We start from the raw sequence: 27,527 nt of genomic DNA, 5'->3' as shown, positions 1-27,527 counted from the left end.
TAATGATAAACAAATGCTTCTAAAATCTAAAAGACAAAGTCTAAAGAAAAATGCCATATTTGTCGAGTTAATGAATAAAGCAGCTAATGAATGGACAACTAACAGCAGCTAGCAGCGTAGCTAGCGTTAACTAATTTGTTTCCAAACGTCAAATTTACGCATTATACTAAGTCTCAAATATTATCTTTTAACACATTTCTTTTATTTTTATTCCCTCAGTTGTCCTATATATGCTAACAGCGATGTGCAATGCTAACAGAGAATCTGAAGTTGGCAATGCTAGTTGTTTTTTATTTATGCAGTGTTCTTGATTTTACTGTGATTTGAAGTCCTGCAAAAGTTAATGAATAGACAAGCAAACACGGCAGCTAGCAGCATAGCTAACGTTTGCTAATTAGTTTCCAAAAATGCTTACAGAGAATCTAAAGATGGCAATGCTAGTTTTTATTTATGCAATGCTCTTGATTTTTCCAATAAAAAAACAGTCATGTTACAATATTTACCATGATTGGAAATAAGCAAACATAGTTGCTAATTAACCTGCTAGCACAGCAGCTAACAGTAGCGTAGCTACCATTTAGCTCATTTGTTTTCAATAAAGCATTATGTTTTATATTAAGTCTCTGAATCTTAAGATGGTAGTGTTCATGTTTTTTTATTTAAGCCAATTTCTTGATTCCGATAAAAAAAAAAAAAAAGGCAGATATCTGAATTAACTCTGTTAGTTGATGTGGATTTTTGGGCTTACTGCTATTAATCTTTTATTTATTTGAACTTTCATAATAGTTACAGAATAACTTCCAGCTTCATTAACTAGTAAGACAGTTTGGAAAGCTAACGCTAGCTAAACTTTGTTACGGCTTATTTAACTGAACATAGCCGACCACTGTTGGTCCACTAGCGCCAAAGCTTGCAGCCCTTCGTCACTTTGCTCAGCATTTTCTCAGCGTCCCGTCCCTTTTTTATCACTTGTTGTCAAGTTAACTTATTTTTCCCTGATTTCTTTCTTTTAATGTTCATTAAAAAGACGTTTATTGTAAATAATTTCCAGTTTCAGCAACAACATTTTCAGCAAAATCGTTTGATCTCAGACCTGGCCATGATTCTCTTTCTCTCAGCTGTTTGTAATATTGGATTCATGACAGTTAGCCTCATGGTCCGAGGGTGGACCAGCAGTGGCAGTCAGTCAGTGAGGTGCCCACCATGTCAAGCCATCGGTCCGATATATGCTCGCTCAGTATCTGGGCACTGTTAAGTTCAGCACATTTCAAGGCGTCCCTCAGGGTTCAATTGTAGGGTTTGTGTAGTGGTTGATGTGGCGCAACAGATAACACCACTAGTTGTCAGTGGTTCGAATCCCGGTCTGGGTGATTATGCAGCGCTACACCAATAAGAGTCCTTGGGCAAGACTCCTAACACTACATTGGCCCTCCTCTGTAATACCAGTAACCTTGTAAGTCGCTCTGGATCAGAGTGTCAGCTAAATGCCATAAATGTAAATGTGTAACTGGTGCTAATTGAGGCATGTAGTTGAGAGGCAAGAACTGAAGGTCCGGTTTCCAGCATTAAACTTTGCTGCAGACATTTCTGTGAACCTTCTGCTTATCTACACAGCGTCCATAAACAGCTGCACTACTGTATATGCAATATATGCTTGCTGTCTGGGTGATGGGGGCAAAGGTGAAAAATGCATAACTTTGAAATGATTTGGAGCACAGTCCTGAAATTTTGCATGTTTTTTTTTTTTGGCATGGAATGACCTGCTTACACCCTGTAGTCTACCCACCTCTGCACATGGCACCGTCGATTACCATGGAAAATCATTTTTCCATACAAAAAAAAACATTGGGCCGTAATTTGAAGTGGCTCGTAGCTGCTAAGTTGTTTATGAAGCAGCACAAAGAGGGAAATCTGGGCACGGTTCCCTGTGGTAGATGTTTTTGTTTGGACTTTCTGAAGCAAGGACTGGCTTGAGAACAAATTCGGTGTTCATCAAAATGTTTTAATAAAATGTTTAATTCTTTTTTTTTTTTTTCCTCAATGAATGAAATAACCAAATAGTGTAATGTTACAAACAGGCCAGAGTTCTTTTAAGAGAAGGGGAAAAAAAACCTAAAAAAACAAAAAGGTAGTCCAAAATGCAACAAACTGAAGCTCTAACTTCTGAATTTTTAAACAGATCTCAGCTGACCACTCACTGGCCACTCCTGCATGTGGACGGAGGCCGCCGCACATTTCTGGACTGAACATGACGGCAAGTCAAAACGAAGGGAAAGGAAATAAAGAAAGGAGCAAAAAAAAAACAACAACCAGATAAAGATAAAAAGTATGTGCACTAAGGTTGATTGTGATGTCATAATGCTCAGGTGTGGGTGAGGAAAACCATGACAACGGAAAGAATTCCACCTGTGATTGGCCGGCTGAGCAGTCGGGCAGAAGGAAGGGAACGGAAAGAGAAAGGAGAGAGGAAGGAGAGATGTCCCTGCTAGGCTTTGCTGTGTTTTGTCCCCCGGCCGTCTTTCGTGCCCTTTGTCCCCTTCGTTTCCAAGGGGGGACAGCTAGACGTTGCCGTGTCCTGCTTAGGAGTAACCTGGGTCGTCCGGCATACTCGGGAGTCTTGTACAGTACTGGAAAAGGTGGGCTTAGAGCCGGGGGGGCTTACGTGATTCGGTGGGCCGGGTGGACGGGTTTGAAGTCCGTGTCCACCGTCCACCCTCTTTTTCAAGTCCTGCCCTGTTTTTCTGTCCACGCCCCCTGGTGGCCTGTCTACCATACCGTGTTCTCCCCCATCTCCTGGGCGGAGTGGGGCAGCGGGCCGCTGTAGCTGGTGGTGTTGGCCAACGGGAACGGCGGACTCGGCCCCCCGCCGAAGCCCTCACCCTGTGGGTTAGGGTGCAGGGGTCCGGTCATGCCAGGCTCGGGACTAGGCGTGTCCGCGTGAGAGATCATGTCCGTGTACCTTTGGTCGTCCGTGGGATGGTGCGCCGAGCCCGGACCCCCGTCCAGCGCCCCGGAGCCTGAGCTGAGGAGGTAGGGTGGCTCCGCTGGAGACTGGGCTTGTGAGGAGGGCGGACCATGAGGGAAGAAGTCGTAGTTGACCCCCGGGCCGTAGTAGTCGCCCTGGTACTCTGCGGAGAGAAGAACCGACAAGAGGAGGTTAAGTCAATGGTTTGGGGACAGATGCTGCTGGTTGGGGTGGTATAAGCTTGTCGATTGAGAATTGCTACTTGTGACCTGTTGATATGGACAAAAGTATTGGGACACCTGCTTCCTTATTGTTTCTTATGAAATCAAGGGTATTAAAAAGAGTTGATACTGTTTTTGTTGGAGTAACTGTGTCTACTATCCAGGGAGGAAGGCTTTCTACAAGATTTTGGAGGAGCATTGCTGTGAGGATTTGATTGCATTGCATTTATTTTTTTCTTAGTGATACATTAGTCAGATATGTTGCGTAGGGCCCCTTTCCCCTTTCTGCCTCCAAAACCGCTCTAACCCGGCGAGGTATGTATGTATGTGGTATCTGGAACGCTAAGACATATTAGCAGCAGATCCTTTAAGTCCTGTACATGTGAGGTGGGGCCTCCATGAGCAATAGAGGAAGGATAAAGGCCTGCACGGGTTGATGAGACTTGAGTGTAAATCTCACAGTAATGACACTCAGTCTGAAATCACATGACTGAAGCAAGGCTTCAGGCCGTATTAGTCACCCTGCCGGGGGGCATCAACTCAATAGCTCGCTTGCTGGAGACGCTTGGGCTCAAGTCAACGCTGTTTGTTTGGCTGTTTTTGTTTTATTCGCGCCTCGTTTCTTAATCCTAATCTGATTAACATGCTAGTTTGGTTTACTCAGCTGCCAGGTTGAGTGAAATTGGGAGAAATGTAGGGAAATTGTGCAGAAGGAAATTGGATGTTTTTAGGGGAAAAATGGAATATAGAAAAAGGCTAAATTTGAAAAAAGGCTATAGAATTTAGCAAATTCTATAAATTAAGGCCATTTATTTTGGAAAAGCAGGGGGAAAATATCAAATTTGGGGATGAAGCTTGCAAAATCAGGTCAGGGTTTTGGAAAAGTGGGATGAATTTTACAAAATTAGGCAATGTGTTTTGGAAAACTCAGAAAAAATAGGATAAATGCTACAAAGTAGATCTTAGAATTTGATCGTTTTCCTCCTGCTTTCCCAAATTAAATCAAAATATCAAAGATGCTACAAAACCAGGCCCTACAGTTTAGAAACAATGGGCTGAGATTGGTCAAACCTGAGCAAATGTTTGGGCTCCAGTTAATGCTGCTTGGTTGGCTGTTTATGCTTTATTCTTTTGTGTGTGTATGTTTGTGTGTGTTTGTGTGTGTTTTCCTTAATTCTAATCTGATTAACACGCTGGTTTCAGACATTCAGCGCGACTCTGACGGAGAAGTGAGAGAAGACAGCAGAATGCTGTTAATGAAGGTGTAAACACAAGCGTTGTGAAGAAGAGAAAAGGTATTACAGCCGAGACCTTGACACACACCCACACACACACACACACACACACACACACACACACACACACCAACACCAACAGTCTTTCTCTTTCACCTGCACACAAAAACACAATTACTCCATTTCCCATGCCCTAAATTTCAACCTCCCTCTGACACCCAAATAAACACACACACACACACACACACACACACGCACACACGCAGTATCTCCTGAGTGTCAGAGAGCAGAAGAAAAATGGTAGAAATGTATTCCCTCCTCCGAGCCGCCAGCTTTGGGCGTGAATCCTCGCTAATGTGGCTTATTTACCACACACACGCGAAAACTCAATAACTGGCAACCTGGGGAATTCTGCGCAGCTCCGTGGCTGGATTACTCTCCGCTCCGCTTTGAAAAATTTACCACGGGTTCATAGAAAAACACAAACACGCCACAGGTTGCCTGATTATTGCCGTCTGTCTGAGCCTGATTCAACCAAATGACTCTGCTGCGTACGGTGCTGCAGCTGTGCGGCGGTTACTGAGTCCTGGGTTCACTGAGGTCTTTTACATGTGATCTTATAAACACACCCAAACACTGCATTAGTCCTCTGAGAGCCTGGGAGTAACAAATGACTTTTTAAAACAAACTGTGGCTGAAGTTTGCAAATTTGTGGAAAATGTTATAAAATTGGGCGTTAGTTTTTTGAAGAAGTGATGACTTGCACAGCTCGGGAGAATAACTTTCATGGTAACTTTTTGGGAAAATGGGGGGGATATTTTGCCTTTTTTTTTTTTTGTTTTTTGTGATTTTAAATTTTTTTTTAATGAGTAAAAGCTGAGAATAAATGGAAAAAATGCTACAAAATTAGGCAAACAGTGTGTAAAAGTGGGGGACATTTGTTTTGTTTTGCAATGGTGGAGAAAGAATTGTTTCAGTGTGTTGTGTTTCAGAATTGTGTTTCAGTGTGTTGTGTTTCAGTGTGTTGTGTTTCAGAATTGTGAATTTGTTTTTAAAAAGTGGGGGGAAAAAAGGGGAAATTTGGGGGAAAATGCTACGAAATCCAGCAAGTTCAAAGTAACTCTTTGGAAAAGTGGGGGGTAGGGCTGCAACAACGAATCAATACTTAATCGATTATTAAAAGTATTGGCAATGAATTTCCTTATGTAACGGCGCACTAAACAATTTATTTTATTTTTAATTTATGAATAAATTTGATTTAATTTAATTTACTAATTCATTCTGTTATTGAGTTATTGTACACACTTATTTGCTCTGTTATTTAATGTTCTATTTTTAAATAAAGACATGGAAATGTATTTTTAAACGAAAGAATAATCGACAGATTAATCTATTATTAAAATAATCGTTAGTTGCAGCGTTAATTTGGGGGTGGGGTGGGGGGGATAATGGTTTTTGGAAATTGAGTAATGGTTTTTGGAAAAACTGGAAAATGCCACAAAAGTGGAAAAGTGGGGAAATTTATACAACGTTACATATACAAGTAGATGGATGAATATTGCATATCGCTGTGATACAAACCTCATATCTACATTTTTAAACATTTTAACAAAATGTGAATCTGGCAGTTCTTTACATTGTGCCAGAACTTCATGATGGATGGACCAATAGAAATGCTGCAAAATGCTTCTCCTGTAAAGGTGGGTTTTGGAGTTTTTTGTTATATTATTTTGAATATAATTTTGATATTTAGTGAAAATCTGAAACCCCACAACCGTGGGCTCAACTCCAACCCTGCTGAGACATACATCACATCATAATATTGGGCGAGGTCTCAGCAGGGTTGGAGTTGAGCCCACTGTTGTGAGAATGATGCTTAAAAAGTGCTCGTCTTTTATTCATTTATTTACATTTCATTCAGATTTTCTCTAAATCTGAACAAAATGTCATATTAATTTGCCATGTTTTCAGAACATGTTGTGAATGACTATTTTTATTATTATTATTATTATTATTATTATTATTATTATTTTACCACACCCACCAGTAATGCTAGGATACGGTTTATAGAGGGATGGGCAATTCCGGTCCTAGGGGGTCCAGATTCTTACACAGGTTTTCTGCTTTTCCTGCACTCCTGATTCAACTCCTCTGTTAATTCCCAGGTTCTGTAGGTCTGCAGGAAAGCAGGTAGGTGAGAAAACTGCTGGACGTCCACCCCTGGTTTCGAGGGTGTCCTGCTGGGATATGTAGTTGTAGTAGTGGTCAGAAGTTGGCATAAAGGTCTTTAAAGAATTGGGCACTGTACAGATTGTGTATATACATCTCGATACCCCTGGGGGTGCCCAGCCTCCCACCCCTATCACACTTGTTTATAATAACACAATGTAAGAATTATGTAATTATATTTAATTATAATTCAATTTAAAGCCTCCTCTGCTTTTATCCTCTATGGCCTTTTTGTCTGGCAGGGGCGAGCAAGAGAAGGGGACGCAATGGGGAGACAGATAGAGAGAGGGGTGGCAATTGGAGGAATAGAGCCAAAAATAGGGTAAGCGAAGTAAAAGAGAAAAGAAGACGAGGGTGAGAGAGAGAAAGCGTGAGAGAGGAGACGGAGAGGCTTTTGTCATTTCAAGGTGAGGGGAAAGGCCCGCGGTTGGAGCGTGGGTGTATGAGACTGGAGCGTGGCATTGCCTGTAAATGTGTGTTTTTGTGTGCGTTGCGCGAAGGACGGCTCTTTGTGCAGCTTAGAAAAAAGAAAAGAATAAAAGAAAAGACACAGAGAGAGAGAGAGAGAGCGCCCTGGAGCGAGAGCAAGCGCAAAAGAGCGAGAGAAAAAAAAAGAGACAGAGACAGAAAGAGAGGTCCCTCCCCATACCTCCGTAGTAGCTGTATCCCCCAGGGCCCAGGATATCGGGGTCGTCCAGCCGCCCGCCCAGCGGCCTCATTCTCCTTGGACCCCTGAAGAAGGCATGCCGGCGGGCACCGAGGGCGCTCAGCTGCTTCATCCGCCTCTCCTTCGACCGCCGGTTCTGAAACCACACCTGCAGCAGAGAGAGAGAGTAATTGATTGATTAATACAGGCAAAAGGAGAGGAATTGTTGTCTTCAAATAAAAAAGTCAATTATCGTTGCGTCGTTGTTAAAAAGTGTTCGGGACCTTTTCAAGGCCTAAAAAGAGGATAAAATCACATGGATGAACTGTTCTAAGGTTCTAAGGGTCTTTGCTAGAACAGTCCAAGCCAGAGAATACACAAATAGCAGCATAAAAATGTTAGTTCAGCACACTGGACTAAAATGAGCTTGAATGCAGAAACCATTGTGAATTAGTTGGGAAGCGTTGAATTCCGCACGTTCTGTGGAGTCCCACAGGGCTCAGTTGTAGGGTTTGGGAAACTGACGCTAATTGTGGCATTAGCACAGTTATACGAGTGAAGAACCGAAGTGCCAGTTTCTGACGGTTACGCTACGTAATCACTTTGCTGTAGACCTTTATGCCAACCCTCTGCTAATCTACACAGCTTTCTGCAGACATTGACAATGCAGCTAAGAGCATTACAGGTGTTACAGCTAGCATTCGCTATGGGCCAGTACATTCAAAATAACCAGCAGCTGTGTTGAAAGGGACGTAAATGGGGAAGACAGGACATAGTTCAGAAAGGGTTGTTCAGGGGGACAAAAAGTCTACAAAAGGTTTACCACTCATCCGAAGAACCTCGAGGTAAGCATCCAATATGGTTCTTCGAGTTGTCGTGGTTCTTTGTAGAGCCGTGGCTTTCTCTAAAGAAGCTTTTGCGCAAACTGAGCATATTTGAACAAACCCTTGTGTCTCCAAAACCCGACTTTACATACAACAACTTGACATAAGATTTGGAGCATTTCCATTGGTCCGTTCATCACACAATGTGAAGAACAACTACTGGTGACGAATACGTGCACCTTTATCCTTTATCCTTTTTGGATTTACACTGTTAAAAATGGCAAAAATTGGGATATGAGCTTTTTGTGCGACAGCAACAATACATACATTAGTGAGTTATATTTTTCCATTTTTGTGACATTTCCCCCCCACCTTTTACAAAAACCACTGTCTAATTTTGCAAAGTCCCTCCCCACCTTTTTCAAACAGTAGGCTTATGTGCAGTCTACACTTGTAAAAACGGTTAAAGAAATGCCATAGAGCCACTGACACTGTTTTGCTAGGAGGTATGTATTGCTATGGCATCTCAGGGGATTGTTATAGAGCTGCTTCATGGTTCCTGCAGTGTTGCTAGGTGGTTGCTAGACAGTTGCTGTAGTATCCCAGGTAGTTGCTAAAGAACCTTTAGCTTGACTTCTTTAAACCACTGAAATGTTCTCTTTTGTAAAAGTGGTTCTTTAAGAAGCCAAGCATTGGTTCTTCTATGGCAGCGCTCTGTGTGAATGGAAGACCATCCAGGTGTTGGTACAGACGTTCTGGGTATCGGTTCTTTTATACCTAAAGGTTCCAGAAACAGAAGACCAGTGAGGAGGAAAGAGACTATCAGGCTTTGTTCTCGTTCCCTCGTTCTCTCTCTCGTTCTCTCTTTCTCGTTCTCTCTCTCTCTTTTGTTCTTTCTCGTTCTCTCTCTCTCGTTCTCTCTCTCTCGTTCTCTCTCTCCCTCGTTCTCTCTCTCTCTCCCTCGTTCTCTCTCTCTCTCTCGTTCTCTCTTTCTTGTTCTCTCTCTCTTTGTTCTCTCTCTCTCGTTCTCTCTTTCTTGTTCTCTCTCTCTTTGTTCTCTCTCTCTCGTTCTCTCTTTCTTGTTCTCTCTCTCTCCCTCGTTCTCTCTCTCTCTCTCCCTCGTTCTCTCTCTCTCTCTCCCTCGTTCTCTCTCTCTTTTGTTCTCTCTCTCTCTCGTTCTCTCTTTCTTGTTCTCTCTCTCTGTTCTCTCTCTCTCGTTCTCTCTTTCTTGTTCTCTCTCTCTCCCTCGTTCTTTCTCTCGTTCTCTCCCTCGTTCTCTCTCTTGTTCTCTCTCTCTCTCTCTCGTTCTCTCTCCCTCGTTCTCTCTCTCCCTCGTTCTCTCTCTTGTTCTCTCCCTCGTTCTCTCTCTCTCTCTTGTTCTCTCTCTCTTGTTCTCTCTCTCTTGTTCTCTCTCTTTCGTTCTCTCTCATTCTCTCTCTTGTTCTCTCTATCTCTCTTGTTCTCTCTCTCTTTCGTTCTCTCTCGTTCTCTCTCTCTCGTTCTCTCCCCCCCCATGGCGTTAGAGGATGGATAAGTTGGCAGTTGTTTCTGCAGCAGAGAGGCGCTGAGAACTCAGTCACACTCCTGTCAAACAGCAGCCTGATGTTCCAACATGTCCACAGAAACGGTGCTTAACCTCCAACCACCACACACACGCACACACACACACACACACACCACATATGCTTTAAACCAGTGTGTTATTTTCACAGCAGAGTGAAGGACAGATTCACACCCACGCTCAACAGAGGATAGAGGATCGAAAAGGTAGGTACGGAGGGAGGGAGAGACAGACAGAGAGAGGGTAAAGAAGTGATGGGGAAAAGGGAGGGGGGAGAGAAGTGGGAGATGAGATTAGAAGGAGGGGAGATATGGGAAAGGAGGGAGAGATGGCGATGGTGAGTAGGAGGCGGGAGAGATGAGAAACAATATAGTGGGGATAAGGGGGCGAGATTAGGACAGGGACAGGGAGACGGAGAAAGGCGGGTGGGCAACAGAGGGTGGATGAGATTAGGAGAGCTGAGGGGAGATATGGGTGAGGGAGAAATAGGGAAATGGGCAATAGAAAGAAGATTAGGAGCTATGGGGAGAGGGAAAGATACGGAGGAGAGGGGGAAAGAGGAGAAAAGCAGTATGTAATTACATACTGCTGTTGTTACATTGTAATAACAGTGTAATTACATGGTAACGACAATGTAATTACACTGGTGTTATTACATTGTAACGACATTGTTATAACACGTTTAATTACATTGTTATAACACTGGTGTTATTACATTGTAACAACATTGTTATAACACGTGTAATTACATTGTAACGACATTGTTATAACACACGTGTAATTACATTGTTATAACACGCGTGTTATTACATTGTAACGACATTGTTATAACACTGGTGTTATTACATTGTAACGACATTGTTATAACACTGGTGTTATTACATTGTAACGACATTGTTATAACACACGTGTAGTTACATTGTAACGACATTGTTATAACACGTGTAGTTACATTGTAACGACATTGTTATAACACACGTGTAGTTACATTGTAACGACATTGTTATAACACACGTGTAGTTACATTGTAACGACAATGTAGTTACACAGGTGTTATTACATTGTAACGACAATGTAGTTACACAGGTGTTATTACATTGTAACGACATTGTTATAACACAGGTGTTATTACATTGTAACGACATTGTTATAACACGCGTGTAATTACATTGTAACGACATTGTTATAACACTGGTGTAATTACATTGTAACGACATTGTTATAACACGCGTGTAATTACATTGTAACGACAATGTAATTACACAGGTGTAATTACATTGTAACGACATTGTTATAACACTGGTGTAATTACATTGTAACGACATTGTTATTACACAGGTGTAATTACATTGTAACGACATTGTTATAACACAGGTGTTATTACATTGTAACGACATTGTTATAACACATGTGTAATTACATTGTAACGACATTGTTGTGTTGTGTAACGACAATGTAATTACACAGGTGTTATTACATTGTAATGACATTGTTATAACACACGTGTAATTACATTGTTATAACACTAGTGTTATTACATTGTAACGACACGTGTAATTACATTGTAACGACATTGTTATAACACACGTGTAGTTACATTGTAACGACATTGTTATAACACGTGTAGTTACATTGTAACGACATTGTTATAACACACGTGTAGTTACATTGTAACGACATTGTTATAACACACGTGTAGTTACATTGTAACGACAATGTAGTTACACAGGTGTTATTACATTGTAACGACAATGTAGTTACACAGGTGTTATTACATTGTAACGACATTGTTATAACACAGGTGTTATTACATTGTAACGACATTGTTATAACACGCGTGTAATTACATTGTAACGACATTGTTATAACACGCGTGTAATTACATTGTAACGACATTGTTATAACACTGGTGTAATTACATTGTAACGACATTGTTATAACACGCGTGTAATTACATTGTAACGACAATGTAATTACACAGGTGTAATTACATTGTAACGACATTGTTATAACACTGGTGTAATTACATTGTAACGACATTGTTATTACACAGGTGTAATTACATTGTAACGACATTGTTATAACACAGGTGTTATTACATTGTAATGACATTGTTATAACACATGTGTAATTACATTGTAACGACATTGTTATAACACACGTGTAATTACATTGTAACGACAATGTAATTACACAGGTGTTATTACATTGTAATGACATTGTTATAACACACGTGTAATTACATTGTTATAACACTGGTGTTATTACATTGTAACGACACGTGTAATTACATTGTAACGACATTGTTATAACACACGTGTAGTTACATTGTAACGACATTGTTATAACACGTGTAGTTACATTGTAACGACATTGTTATAACACACGTGTAGTTACATTGTAACGACATTGTTATAACACACGTGTAATTACATTGTAACGACATTGTTATAACGCGTGTAATTACATTGTAACAACAATGTAGTTACACAGGTGTTATTACATTGTAACGACAATGTAGTTACACAGGTGTTATTACATTGTAACGACATTGTTATTACACAGGTGTTATTACATTGTAACGACATTGTTATAACACTGGTGTTATTACATTGTAACGACATTGTTATAACACGCGTGTAATTACATTGTAACGACAATGTAATTACACAGGTGTTATTACATTGTAACGACATTGTTATAACACGCGTGTAATTACATTGTAACGACATTGTTATAACGCGTGTAATTACATTGTAACGACAGTTATAACGCGTGTAATTACATTGTAACGACATTGTTATAACACGCGTGTAATTACATTGTAACGACATTGTTATAACACACGTGTAGTTACATTGTAACGACATTGTTATAACACACGTGTAGTTACATTGTAACGACATTGTTATAACACACGTGTAATTACATTGTAACGACAATGTAATTACACAGGTGTTATTACATTGTAACGACATTGTTATAACACGCGTGTAATTACATTGTAACGACATTGTTATAACACGCGTGTAATTACATTGTAACGACATTGTTATAACACATGTGTAATTACATTGTTATAACACTGGTGTTATTACATTGTAACGACACGTGTAATTACATTGTAATGACATTGTTATAACACACGTGTAGTTACATTGTAACGACATTGTTATAACACACGTGTAATTACATTGTAACGACATTGTTATAACACACGTGTAGTTACATTGTAACGACATTGTTATAACACACGTGTAGTTACATTGTAACGACATTGTTATAACACACGTGTAGTTACATTGTAACGACATTGTTATAACACGTGTAATTACATTGTAACGACAATGTAGTTACACAGGTGTTATTACATTGTAACGACATTGTTATAACACTGGTGTTATTACATTGTAACGACATTGTTATAACACGCGTGTAATTACATTGTAACGACAATGTAATTACACAGGTGTTATTACATTGTAACGACATTGTTATAACACGCGTGTAATTACATTGTAACGACATTGTTATAACACAGGTGTAATTACATTGTAACGACATTGTTATAACACGCGTGTAGTTACATTGTAACGACATTGTTATAACACACGTGTAATTACATTGTAACGACATTGTTATAACACGCGTGTAATTACATTGTAACGACATTGTTATAACACACGTGTAGTTACATTGTAACGACAATGTAGTTACACAGGTGTTATTACATTGTAACGACATTGTTATAACACACGTGTAATTACATTGTAACGACATTGTTATAACACGCGTGTAATTACATTGTAACGACATTGTTATAACACGCGTGTAATTACATTGTAACGACATTGTTATAACACGCGTGTAGTTACATTGTAACGACAATGTAGTTACACAGGTGTTATTACATTGTAACGACATTGTTATAACACACGTGTAATTACATTGTAACGACATTGTTATAACACGCGTGTAATTACATTGTAACGACATTGTTATAACACGCGTGTAGTTACATTGTAACGACAATGTAGTTACACAGGTGTTATTACATTGTAACGACATTGTTATAACACTGGTGTTATTACATTGTAACGACATTGTTATAACATGTGTTAAAGAGAAAAGGAGCAGAGAGAGGATAAGAGGGAGAAAAAGAGGGAGAAATAGGGAGAGAGGGAGTGAGAGAGGGAGAGAGGGAGAAAAAATAGAAGAGATAGGGAGAGGGGAGACAGGGAGAAAAATAGTTGAGATATAGATAGAGGGAGATAAAGGGGAGAGAGACGGAGAGAGGGAGAGGGGGAGAGAGAGATAGAGAGAGGGGCAGAGAGGGAGATAGAGGGGAGAGAGGGAGATAGAGGGGAGAGAGACAGAGGGAGAGGGGCAGAGAAGGAGGGAGAGAGATAGGGAGAGGAGACAGGGAGGAAAATAGATGAGATAGAGAGAGAGGGAGATAGAGGGGAGAGAGACGGAGATAAAGGGAGATAGAGGGGAGAGAGGGAGAGATAGGGAGAGAGAGGAGACAGGGAGAAAATAGATGAGATAGGGAGATAGAGGGGAGAGAGAGAGAGATAAAGGGAGATAGAGGGGAGAGATACAGAGAGGGAGGGAGATAGAGAGAGGGAGATAGAGGGGAGAGAGAGAGAGAGAGATAAAGGGAGATAGAGGGGAGAGATACGGAGAGGGAGATAGAGGGGGATAAAGGGAGATAGAGGGGAGAGAGACAGAGGGAGAGGGGCAGAGAAGGAGGGAGAGAGATAGGGAGAGGAGACAGGGAGAAAATAGATGAGATAGGGAGAGAGGGAGATAGAGGGGAGAGAGACGGAGATAAAGGGAGATAGAGGGGAGAGAGGGAGGGAGAGGGGGAGAGAGGGAGAGAGATAGGGAGAGGGAGAGAGATAGGGAGAGAGATAGGGAGAGGGGGAGATAGGGAGAAAAAATAGATGAGATAGGGAGAGAGGGAGATAGAGGGGAGAGAGAAGGAGGGAGATAAAGGGAGACAGAGGGGAGAGAGAGAGGGAGATAAAGGGAGATAGAGGGGAGAGACACAGAGAGAGGGAGAGGGGCAGAGAGGGAGGGAGATAGGGAGAGGGAGAGAGATAGAGAGAGGAGATAGGGAGAAAAATAGATGAGATAGGGAGAGAGAGGGAGATAAAGGGAGATAGAGGGGAGAGAGGGAGATAGAGGGGAGAGAGATGGAGAGAGGGGGAGAGAGGGAGAGAGAGACAGAGAGAGGGGGATAGAGGGGAGAGAGAGGGAGATAAAGGGAGAGAGGGGGAGAGAGGGAGATAAAGGGAGAGAGAGACGGAGAGAGGGGGAGAGAGGGAGATAAAGGGAGAGAGAGACGGAGAGAGGGGGATAGAGGGGAGAGAGAGGGAGATAAAGGGAGAGAGAGACGGAGAGAGGGGGAGAGAGGGAGATAAAGGGAGAGACGGAGAGAGGGGGAGAGAGGGAGATAAAGGGAGAGAGAGACGGAGAGAGGGGGAGAGAGGGAGATAAAGGGAGAGAGAGGGAGATAAAAGGGAGAGAGGAGACAGGGAGAAAAATAGATGAGATAGGGAGAGAGGGAGATAGAGGGGAGAGAGACGGAGCGGGGGAGAGAGGGAGGAAATAGAGAGGGGGAGAGAGGGAGGGAGATAGGGAGAGAGGAAGATAAAGGGAGAAAGAAGGGAGAGACGGAGAGAGGGAGGAAGATAAAGGGAGATAGAGGGGAGAGAGATAGAGAGATGGGGAGAGGGGGGAGAGGGAGAGAGATAGGGAGAGGGGAGATAGGGAGATAAAAAATAGATGAGATAGGGAGAGAGGGGAGATAGAGGGAGAGAGATGGAGAGAGGGGGAGAGAGGGAGAGAGAGACAGAGAGAGGGGGATAGAGGGGAGAGAGAGGGAGATAAAGGGAGAGAGGGGGAGAGAGGGAGATAAAGGGAGAGAGAGACGGAGAGAGGGGGAGAGAGGGAGATAAAGGGGAGAGAGAGACGGAGAGAGGGGAGAGAGGGGGATAAAGGGAGATAGAGGGGAGAGATACGGAGAGGGAGATAGAGGGGGATAAAGGGAGATAGAGGGGAGAGAGACAGAGGGAGAGGGGCAGAGAAGGAGGGAGAGAAATAGGGAGAGGAGACAGGGAGAAAATAGATGAGATAGGGAGAGAGAGGGAGATAGAGGGGAGAGAGACGGAGATAAAGGGAGATAGAGGGGAGAGAGGGAGGGAGAGAGGGAGAGAGGGAGAGAGATAGGGAGAGGGAGAGAGATAGGGAGAGAGATAGGAGAGGGGAGATAGGGAGAAAAAATAGATGAGAGAGGGAGATAGAGGGGAGAGAGAAGGAGGGAGATAAAGGGAGACAGAGGGGAGAGAGAGAGGGAGATAAAGGGAGATAGAGGGGAGAGACACAGAGAGAGGGAGGGAGATAGGGAGAGAGAGAGCGTGAGCGATAGAGGAGGAGAGACGGAGAAAAAATAGAAGAGAGGGAGATAAAGGGAGATAGAGGGGAGAGAGACAGAGAGAGGGAGAGGGGCAGAGAGGGAGGGAGATAGGGAGAGGGAGAGAGATAGAGAGAGGAGATAGGAGAAAAATAGATGAGATAGGGAGAGAGAGGGAGATAAAGGGAGATAGAGGGGAGAGAGGGAGATAGAGGGGAGAGAGATGGAGAGAGGGGGAGAGAGGGAGAGAGAGACAGAGAGAGGGGGATAGAGGGGAGAGAGAGGGAGATAAAGGGAGAGAGGGAGATAAAGGGAGAGAGAGACGGAGAGAGGGGGAGAGAGGGAGATAAAGGGAGAGAGGAGACGGAGAGAGGGGGAGAGAGGGAGATAAAGGGAGAGAGAGACGGAGAGAGGGGGATAGAGGGGAGAGAGAGGGAGATAAAGGGAGAGAGAGACGGAGAGAGGGGGAGAGAGGGAGATGGGGAGAGAGGAGACAGGGAGAAAAATAGATGAGATAGGGAGAGAGGGGAGATAGAGGGGAGAGAGACGGAGCGGGGGAGAGGGAGGGAAATAGAGAGGGGGAAGAGGGAGGAGATAGGGAGAGAGGAAGATAAAGGGAGAAAGAAGGGAGAGACGGAGAGAGGAGGGAGATAAAGGGAGATAGAGGGGAGAGAGATAGAGAGATGGGGAGAGGGGGGAGAGGGAGAGAGATAGGGAGAGAGATAGGGAGAGGGGAGATAGGGAGAAAAAATAGATGAGATAGGGAGAGAGGGAGATAGAGAGGAGAGAGACGGAGGGAGATAAAGGAGATAGAGGGGAGAGAGAGGGGGAGATAAAGGGAGATAGAGGGGAGAGACACGGAGAGAGGGAGGGAAATAGGGAGAGGGGAGATGGGGAGAAAAAATAGATGAGATAGGGAGAGAGGGAGATAGAGGGGAGAGAGACGGAGAGAGGGAGGGAGAGAGGGAGATAAAAGGAGATAGAGGGGAGAGGGGGAGAGAGGGAGATAAAAGGAGATAGAGGGGAGAGGGGGAGAGAGGGAGGGAAATGGAGAGGGGGAGAGAGGGAGAGAGAGGAGGGAGATAGAGAGGGGGAGAGAGGAATATAAAGGGAGATAGAAGGGAGGGAGATAGGGAGAGGGAGAGAGATAGGGAGAAAAAATAGATGAGAGAGGGAGAAAGGGAGATAGAGGGGAGAGAGAGGGAGAGAGAGGGTGAGCGATAGAGGAGGAGAGACGGAGAAAAAATAGAAGAGAGAGGGAGATAAAGGGAGATAGAGGGGAGAGAGACGGAGAGAGGGAGAGAGCAGATAGGGAGAAAAAATAGAAGAGATAGGGGAGATAAAGATGGAGTAATGGGGAAGAGAGGGAGTGAGAGAGAGATAGGGAGAGGAGGAGGGAGGGAGGGAGGGAAGGAGAGAGTGGGTGAGCGATAGAGGAGGAGAGGGAGAAAAAATGGAAGCGATAGGGAGAGAGGGAGTGAGAAAGAGGGAAGGAGAGGGAGGGAGATAAAGGGAGATAGAGGGGAGAGAGAGAGAGGGAGAGGATCCTGGCTGTGGGTAAAAGCAGCACCTGCTTACTGAAAAACAATTGAGTCCAACACAGTCCAGTTTATTTGTATGGAAATGGCTGCCCTCCTCTAGAGTGAGGGATTACACACACACACACACACACTCCCCGCAGGGGTCGTCTGCAGTAAGACCGTTTTTTTGGGGGGGGGGGGGGGGGGGTCCCAGCAATAGCGCCTTTATTTTGGCTCCAACAAAACTACTATACATAAATATATGTGCTGAAGGTTGGTCACATGAATGAATGAGGCCTTCATGACGTTCAGTCTGATCAGATAAAGAAAAACCTTGTACTGGACAAAGACATGCGCATGGATATGAAAGCTAGACCCTCAGTAAAGGCCTGGGGGGCAACACTTCAGCGGGACTCTGGGCATCTTTTCATGGATGTTCAGGTCGGTGAGACTGTAGGGTCCATGGTAAAACCTTCAGCTTATGCCTCTTGAGGTGGTAGTCCAGAAAGGTCTGCTTCCAGAATGTGCTGTTATTTCCTCCACCGATGCCACTGGCTGCAGCACAAACTCAAATCCTGAATGATCCACCCCCATGTTTAACAGTTCCTTTGAAAACCTATGAAGGTTGTCTGTGTGCAGGTGTCGCTGCACAGTAGACCAGTGCACCACCTAGTTCCCCCCAGTACTAGCAATGCTCCTGACTCTAGGAAGGTAAGGACTTTACACCTCTCCTCCGCTACATTCTAAGCCAGCCTCTTTTCAAACTGCTGATGCTGCATTGCCAGGCAATCTTCAGCTTTGCCGCACCAGCTAACAGACGCCTGTGCCGGCAAATCGCTTAAGAGTATCGCTTAAGCCATCTACCCACCCGGAGAGAGCACGGCCATTGTGCTCTCCCAGACTCCGGCTGCTGATGGCAAAGCGGCACGGCTCAGGATTCAAACTCACAACCCCCTGGGTAACAGTGGCAGCACGTGTTTACTAGCAGTGTTTATTAGCAACGTTAGCTTAGCATGTGCTTTTTGTAAACTAAAGGGTCAGGTCAGATACCAAAGATGTCTTGGCTGATTGAGTGCATGTGGGGTCAGGTGGGGTCATAGGGTTCTAGGCAAGGGTTCTCAAAAGACCCACAGATTTATTAGTATTACTGAACACTGCAATCACCCTAGCAAACACCAAACAACCTCTGTGCCAAAAACCTGGGATACCATAGGGACTGTTTATCATCAACAAGCAAGTCGCTTGATTCTTTTAACTCATGACAAAGTTTACATTAGACCCCTGGTGGTCCCGGGACCCGACTTTGAAAACCAAGAGTCCCTTGACATGTAACACTAGCGGAAACCTGTTTGGTGCCACAAGAAAGCATCTACAAAAGGTTTCCCAGCAACCTGAAGAACCCAGTAACCAGGAACAGAACCCTCGAAGCATCCGAAGGGTTCTTTGAGTAGGCTTGGTTCTGTGCTTACACGTACCTGTATGACGCGCATGTTCAGGCCGGTCTCCTGGGCCAGCTGTTCGCGAATGTGGCGCGTAGGTTTGGGCGTGGCCACAAACGCAGCCTTCAACGTTTCCAACTGCTTGGCCTTGATGGTGGTTCGTGGACCCCTCCGTTTCTGACATGCCCCCTGCTCCTCGTTCTCATTGTTGTTGGTGTCCTTGTCCGAACAGGTGGAGTTGTCTGTCTCCTTGGTGTCGTCCGGGCCGGGCTCGGGCAGGTCGGGGGACAGGCTGCGGTCCGTACACGAGGACACTGCGCAGGGAGATCGAGAACATTGATCAGTGACCGGTGACAAAAGCAATGACTAATACTGCAATAATACTGATCACTAATCAATAACACTAAACACTGATCCATAATGTTCATCCATAAGTCTTCCCCTGATCAATACTTCACTGCTTATAGCACTTACGCATATCATTACAAATAACACTGATCACTGACCAGTACTGTTCAATTTGGCTGACCCTTGGTAAACAAAAATAGACCAGTGATCAGTAGAAACTACAGTGATCAATAACACCAACCCCCAATTAATAATGCTGATCCCTGGCGAATCATTCCTGACTACTGATCAACTCTTATCAGTTTATCAATAACATTGATTTAGAAACTGACTAATAATCAATATCACTAAACAGAGATCCAGAACACAGACCCCTGGCTAATGAGATTGATCAACAGCACAACAGGGTTGAGCAATAATTATGATCATTGATCAATTACACTTAAGTAATCAATAAGACAATATTCAATATTTCTGATCAGGAACATCAAACATTGATAAAAACACTGAAAACAAAACATTATCATTAGCCAGTATGACTGGACACCAAACACCGATCAGCAACACTACTGATCAATCAGACTGACCAGTTACCAAAAATGCTTATCCGTTATTAATATCACTGATCAATGACACGGATCGGTGATCCGTAACACTTCTTAATCAATAAGACTGATCAATGACCAACAATACCACCCACTGACTAATATTACTGACCAATAACACCAAACACCGATCAATAACGCTGATCACTGATCTGCAGCATAAATCATTAAAGCATCCCCAGAAAGATGGTTCTAGCACAGAAAAGTGGTTCTCAGAACCCGTTTGGTGCTGTAGGAAATAAGGGTTCTGTTTCGTACCAAAAAAAGGTTCTGACACAGGACTCTGTAGTCAGTAAAGAAAAGTGGTTCTCCGACATGTAACGTTCTATTTAGTACAGAACAGGGTTCCTCTGACACATAATGAAATGTATTTTGGTGCTGTAAGCAAAAGGGGTTCTACTTAGTACCACATTTATTTTTTTGACACATAACAGAACCAAAGCTCTGTTTAGTACCAAAAAAGGTTCTTTGACACATGACTGATATGTTCTATTGTTCTATTTAGTACAGAAAGTGAGTTCTCCGACATCTAACGTTCTAAAGGGTTCTTTGACACGTCGCTCTAATCAATAAAGAAACGTGTTGCTCTGACGTGACGTTCTATTTAGTACCGAAGTGTTCTTTGACTCATAACGGAACCATTTGATTCTCTAAACAACAAACAGTTCTATTTCGGCTGAAGGTGCTCTTTCACACGCAACAGAAAAGTGGTTCTCTTTAGTACAGAAAAGGTTTAACTGATGAATAATGGAACCCTTTAATAAATTAAGCAAAACTGGGTTCTGTTTACTACAGAACAGGGGTTCTTTAACACATAACTCACTAGTTAAAGAAAAGTGGTTCTCTGATCTTCAACGTTCTATTTGGCACAGAAAAGAGGTTCTCTGATCTTCAACGCTCTATCTAGTACAGAAAAAGGTGCCCTTTAATGACATCAACGAAAGGGTTCTATTTAGTACAGAAAATTAAATGAAAGAAAATTGGTTCTTTGACACATAATGGAACCTGTTTGGTTCTGTGAGCAAAAAGGGTTCTATTTAGTACCGGAAATGGTTCTCTGACGTGTTTAGTACAAAGACGAGTTGTTTGACACGAAACAGGACAGTTTCTCTAACACTACACTCTATGTTCTATGCAGTACCGGAAAAAGGGTTCTCTGACGTGTTCTCTGCCTTGTGAGGTTCTATGGCGGGTTCTTTAACACAGTGTTCCAGGGTTCCTAGTTAAAGGAGCCTTTTTTAGAGAGTGTGTATATAAATATATATATATATGTGTGTGTGTGTGTGTGTATATAGACACGTGCACGTGACACACATGCCGTACCATCACCGCGCGTACAGAAATAGTCCTGCGCTGTTACTGTTATTAATGACGCGCGCGGTGCGTTACAGGGAGCACGTGCACACTACCGCTGCAGCGCAGGTCAACTCGCGCTCACGCAAACGCTCTCTGGTTTGCTCCGGCACGCGCAGCCCGCGTTCGCGTGTGTACCTGAGTTGAGGTTGACCTCGCGGATGCTCGTGCCCGTGTAGTCCTCTTTACACACGAACTTGTTCTCGTCGATGACGTAGAGCTCCTCCCCGGTGGAGAGCTGCTTGTTGCACGCGGCGCAGGTGAAGCAGTTCAGGTGGAACACCTTCCCGCGCGCCCTGCGCACAAGGTCGCCCGGAGAGATGCCCTGCAGACAGCCCGCGCACTTAGTGCCGAAGCGCCTGCGAGGAGGACAGACAGACAGACAGACAGACAGACAGACAAATGAAATAAATTAATAAATAATAATATTACAATTAATATATATATATATATTTTTTTTTTTTTTGGGGGGGGGAGGTATATATATATATATATATATATAGAGAGAGAGAGAGAGAGAGAGCGAGGTGACCTTCAGACTGACCGCTCAGCTCAGATCTGTATCTAATAAAATAAAACTAAAATAATATTTAATAAAAAAAACTACATTTAAATAAAGTCAAATAAAAAACGCAACAAAATAAAATACAATAAAAAAAACGTAAAATAAAACGAAAGTAAAAAAAAAACACAATGTAAACCATAAGAATTGAATTTAATATTTAAAATAAATGAAATAAAATCATCCAGCTGCAACAGGGAGGAATTTTCATTTTAATATAATTACATTTTTATTCATCTTAAATAAATTGCTATTATTTTTCTTATTGTTGCTAATAAATAAAAAGGAAAACATTTTATTATATTAGTGATCAAACATGACGGAATAAAAATGCAGCTGTTAAATAAATATCTTATAGACACGCACTCACATTCGGCACGCGCCAGAATAGTTTAATAATTAAAGAAATTAATATTTATTATAATAATAATAACCTGCAAATACAATTTCTGACAGAAAAATAAAAACAAAACAATAAAAACAGAAACGTAAAAAAACAATAACAGACTGCGACAGACGAGTAATATTAATATTAATGATAATAATAATGATAATAATAATAATAATAGAGTGTGTGTGTGTGTGTGTGTGTGTGTGTGTGTGTGTGTGTGACAGACAGACTCTCCTCCCCGCGCTCTGTAATAAACCCAAAAGTCTGAAAATGAGCTCATGTTACAGGATTAACCGCGCGCGCACACACACACACACTCACACACACACACACACACACACACACTCACATTCTCACACACACACTCACATTCACACACACACACTCTCTCTCACACACACACACACGCGCGCGCTGATAGCGCATTACACACCTCACAGAGTGTCTTAAAGGATCAGAGTCAGAGCAACACTGACTGCACTCCTCCTCGCGCTCACTGTGTGCATGCGCGCCCGGGCTCGCGCTCACACACTTACTGATGAAGGATTTGTTCAACAAACAAACAAACAAACAAACAAACAAACAAACAACCCACAAACTGCCGCGTGTTTACAAACAAAAATCAACAACAGAAATAAACAGATCCGCGCGCGGCCGGGCCTCCCCCCCCTCCCCCTGTCTCACTCTCTGTCTCTCCCCCTCTCTCTCCCCCTGTCTCACCCTCTGTCTCTCCCCCCCTCTCTCTCTGTCTCTCCCCCTCTCTCTCCCCCCTCTCACTCTCTGTCTCTCCCCCTCTCTCTCCTGTCTCACTCTCTGTCTCTCCCCCTGTCTCACTCTCTGTCTCTCCCCCTGTCTCTCTCTCTCTCCTGTCTCACTCTCTGTCTCTCCCCCTGTCTCACTCTCTGTCTCTCCCCCTGTCTCTCTCTCTCTCCTGTCTCACTCTCTGTCTCTCCCCCCTCTCACTCTCTGTCTCTCCCCCTGACTCACTCTCTGTCTCTCCCCCTGTCTCTCTCTCTCTCCTGTCTCACTCTCTGTCTCTCTCTCTGTCTCTCCCCCTGTCTCACTCTCTGTCTCTCCCCCTGTCTCACTCTCTCCTGTCTCTCTCTCTCTGTCTCTCCCCCTGTCTCTCTCTCTCTCCCCCTGTCTCTGTTTCTCTCTGTCTCTTTCTCTCCCCTGTCTCTCTCTCTCTCCCCCTGTCTCTCTCTCTCCCTGTCTCTCTCCCCCTGTCTCTGTCTCTCTCCCTGTCTCTGTCTCTGTCTCTCTCTCTCTCCCTCTGTCTCTCTCTCCCCCTGTCTCGCTCTCTGTCTCTCTCTCTCTCCCCATGTCTCTCTCTCTCTCTCCCCCTGTCTCTCTCTCTCTCTCTCCCCCTGTCTCTCTCTCTCTCTCCCCCTGTCTCTCTCTCTCTCTCCCCCTGTCTCTCTCTCTCTCTCCCCCCGTCTCTCTCTCTCTCTCCCCCCCGTCTCTCTCTCTCTCTCTTTCACATGCATTTGTTCCTCTGAAAGGGCAAAAGCGGCTCTTACACACCCCGAATGGGGCATTAGGGCTGATTAGTGACCCCCCGCATTCACACACACACACACACACACACACACACACACCTGGATGGTCAAGGCCGTTAGCAGACAATGCTCAAAAGCACCTAACATTAACTATAACACACACACACACACACACACACACACTGAGCGACCCAACTAACATCACATTAACAGAACCTACAAACGTCTTTACTGCTAACCGGAGACGTCTAACAGACGGTGAAGCGCGCAGAACGTTTAAAAACGGCACCGTCTGTAAAAACGGCGTTAAACTATAGAAAATTAATATTTACAATAAATACAGATTTAATATGATTCACAGTAAATAAAATAAATAATTATATAATAAATAATAAACAAATAAAATAAACAAAAACAGTCTCGTGCTAAAGCTCGTGCGGGACGTGTGTGTGTGTGTGTGTGTGTGTGTGTGTGTGTGTGTGTGTGTGTGAGGGGGGTTATTGGCTTTATATGTGCGTGAATATCTAAATAAATTAATACATAAAAATACTGATCTATAAAGAATATATATATATAAATAAATATAAATAAATATAAATATAAAACTATATTAATACACACACACACACACACACACACACACAGCTTCCAAATGTGAGAATTGTGCCACACACACACACACACACACACACACACCACTCTATGTGTGTGAAATGTATTATTTGGCACGCGCCAAATGGATGCACTTGATGCTTTTATGTATTTACACTGTAAAATACAGCCTGACGTTGAGTCGCGAGGGCGTGTAAAACTGACCGCATGCGCGCGCTGACAGGTTTGCCCGTATCGACAATGCATTAATAAGGCGCGCGCGGCAGCAGTGCTTGTTGTAGAAATGCAAGGCTTTACTGCAATGCTTTAAAATGCTCACACACACACACACACACACACACACACACACACACACACGGGCGCGCGCCACTGAGGTGATGTTTATTGTTTACTGCTCTGATGGTGTTTACACACAGTGTTTGTTGTATTGACAGCGCGGCTCTGATTGATCAGGAGTTTAAAACGCAGCAATAAATAAAAAAGGTCCGATATCATCTGAACGAGGACGTTTATAAACGTAATGATATTTATTTATAATTATTTATATTTAATTATAATTAATTATATATGGTACAAATGTGTGTTATGTGAGTTATATTAGGATGCTGGGGGTCCAGTCTACAGGGATTGTGGTCGATAACAGCGAGGATACACGGCTGAGGAAATAAACACTAAGGATGAAAGCGCGGTTTCGTTTTTCTATTAAAAACGAAAAAAACGCAAAAACGTTAAAAACGCGCAACATTTCCCCACATAAACACACACATCCTAATATGACAGTTTTGTTGTGACATTGTCTCGCGCTCCAGCTCTTACATCAGTTGCACCTCGTGCATCAACTGCACAAGAAAACAGTACTAGAAGCTCACGCGAACAAACAAGAAAACAAACAAATAAACGAACAAACGTCGCTGTTTTTGTTTTTGTTTTTTTGTTGTTGTTTGTTTGTTTGTTTGTTTGTTGTTGTTTATCTTACCTGATGAAGTCCTCCCTGCAGTACAGTTTGCCCTCGCGGGAGAAGCAGCGCTCGGTGAGCGCGCGCCCGCACTCGCAGCACTGCACACACTCGGCGTGCCACGCGCGGTCCAGCACATTGAGCAGGAAGCGGTCCAGGATGGGCCTCGCGCACCCGGCGCACTGCACCATGCTGCCCGGACGGACGCGGCGCCTCGCGCTGCACGGCCCGCGCGGACCCTCGGCGCGCGGCAGCGTCGCGGCTGCTTGGACGAAAGTGGGGTGGGGTGTTTTTGGGGTGGTGTGGGGGGGATCCCCAGAACGTATAGGTTCCAGCTCGCGGAACAGGACTCTCTGCCGCCACGCCCGCGCGCGCTACTCCGGTGCGCGCGCTGAAAGCTCCCGTGCCATCCACAAAAAAAAAAAAAAAACAACACACACACACACTCACACACACACACACACACACACACACTCACACACACACACACCCCAAAAAAATAAGTGAAGAAAAAAACCAACAGGAGAAAGTAGAAGAGGAGCGCGTGTCCTGCTCACTCGGTCACCCTCGTCTTCCTCTGATCTCCTCGTTTTTCTCTTTTATCTCCGTTTATTTCGCCTTTATTATTTTTATTCTCCCTCCCTCGCGCGCTGCTGAACGCCCCTCGCGCTAACACTGACGCTCCAGCCTCCCAGCTCGCGCAGGAGCAGCGTTCTGATGTTGTGTTTTTTTGTTCGGTGACGTTCCCCGGATTAATTGGCGCCGCCCTCAGCCAATCGGCTAGGGGTTGCCTTGGAAACGGATTTAAATAACGGCCCTTTTTTCGGAACCTCGCGCGCGGCGATGGTTTAGAACACATTTAAAATGAAGCGGCGGCGAAGAAACAATCCGGATCAAACGGATTTCTTCTGTGTTTTAATTCGTTTTTTTCTGATTTTCCGTTTTTCCCCGTTTTTTTTTTCTTCCGTTTTTTTCTGCAGTAGAAAAACCTGGACTGTACAGAGAGTCCGGCTCCTCGGACTGATGCACTTAGTTAAATTAAAATAAACGGAAAGAGATTTTTTAATTTCTCGTTTTGTTTTTGTCGTTTTTACGTTTTTTTAGCTGTAATTTCACTGCGGTGTTTGGAGGCGAGAAAAGCTAAAGGTAAAAGCTGCTGGGGAATTTACTGTAAGGCTCTGTGTGTGTGTGTGTGTGTGTGTGTGTGTGTGTGTGTATGGGTTTTTGAAAGGGGGGGGGGGTCCAGTCTTTTCTCATGTATGCCGCTATTTACAGGGAAATGTGCGGCAGCTCCATCAATGGCGGTTTGTCCGAGTGGTCGCCAATAGCAGGGAATTTAAATATTTACTCAGCTCATCATTTTCTTAACCCTGGAAATGCAAATATTACTCACATGGTAATGTACAGGCGCGAGGAGAGTGAATTAACAACGATTTAGCAGCTGTGTGTGTGTGTGTGTGTGTGTGTGTGTGTGTGTGTGTGTGTGTAATCGGTAAGGTAAATGTTCCTGGTTATTATGCTGCACTACACTGACCCACAGAACCATAACAATAATGATAATAAACAGAATAAAGAAAATATATGTTTCATGTGAAGTTGTGTGTTTTATCATTCACCAAATAAAAGTGTAATTTAACATGTTCATTATAAAACCTCATAGCCTTCTCTATATATATATAAATAAATACACACAAAATATACAATATGTCTAAATTGCATTGTAAAAATAATATTACGTTTTTAATTTAAATAATAATTATAATATTATTATTATTATTAATGTAGTTGTTGCAATATATAAAAAATATGTTGAGAAAATTCAGCACATGTATTACTATAATTACAACTGTTATTATTATTGTTGTTAATACTGGAAATGTAATAATAGCTGATTGGATGGGCAGCACCAGCCCATCCAGTCAAGAAACTTTACAAGCATTACATGGTAAAATAATATAAAGGTAAAGGTATTTATATATGAATTAAAGTGGGTAGAAGTACTAATAAAGAAATAAAAGGCAGTTTTGAGAACACACACACACACACACACACACACACACACACACACACACACACACACACACAAATCCTCTGTTTTCCATGAATAAATGAATCCAGGTTTAACACCTTCTTGTATGTGTTTT

The 27,527-nt window shown here is 43.4% G+C and overlaps 1 protein-coding gene across 1 annotated transcript; it reads right to left on the bottom strand.

The window, feature by feature from the left end:
- Nucleotides 1-1,993: 1,993 nt before the first annotated feature.
- Nucleotides 1,994-25,574, bottom strand: lhx5 (LIM homeobox 5). The gene is made up of 5 exons (XM_072661800.1): nt 25,405-25,574; nt 21,503-21,723; nt 19,095-19,372; nt 7,300-7,465; nt 1,994-3,128 (listed from the first exon to the last, which is right to left on the bottom strand). The coding sequence occupies exons 1-5, from the start codon at nt 25,572-25,574 to the stop codon at nt 2,767-2,769; spliced, it is 1,197 nt and encodes a 398-aa protein (XP_072517901.1). The 3' UTR covers nt 1,994-2,766.
- Nucleotides 25,575-27,527: the final 1,953 nt, after the last annotated feature.

The sequence above is a fragment of the Salminus brasiliensis genome, chromosome 18 (assembly GCF_030463535.1).
Source record: "Salminus brasiliensis chromosome 18, fSalBra1.hap2, whole genome shotgun sequence".
In the NCBI taxonomy this organism is placed as follows: Eukaryota; Metazoa; Chordata; class Actinopteri; order Characiformes; family Bryconidae; genus Salminus; species Salminus brasiliensis.
Note: the sequence above shows the minus strand (reverse complement) of the source record. Positions and strands in the feature narration are given on the sequence as shown.

Coding starts and splice junctions, on each gene's coding strand:
- lhx5 (XM_072661800.1), bottom strand. CDS start 25,574: ATGGTGCAGTGCGCCGGGTGCGCGAGGCCCATCCTGGACCGCTTCCTG. Junction 7,466..19,094: donor TGAACATGCGCGTCATACAG/GTACGTGTAAGC, acceptor TCTCTGCTGCAG/GTGTGGTTTCAGAACCGGCG. Junction 3,129..7,299: donor GGGATACAGCTACTACGGAG/GTATGGGGAGGG, acceptor TTCTCTCCGCAG/AGTACCAGGGCGACTACTAC.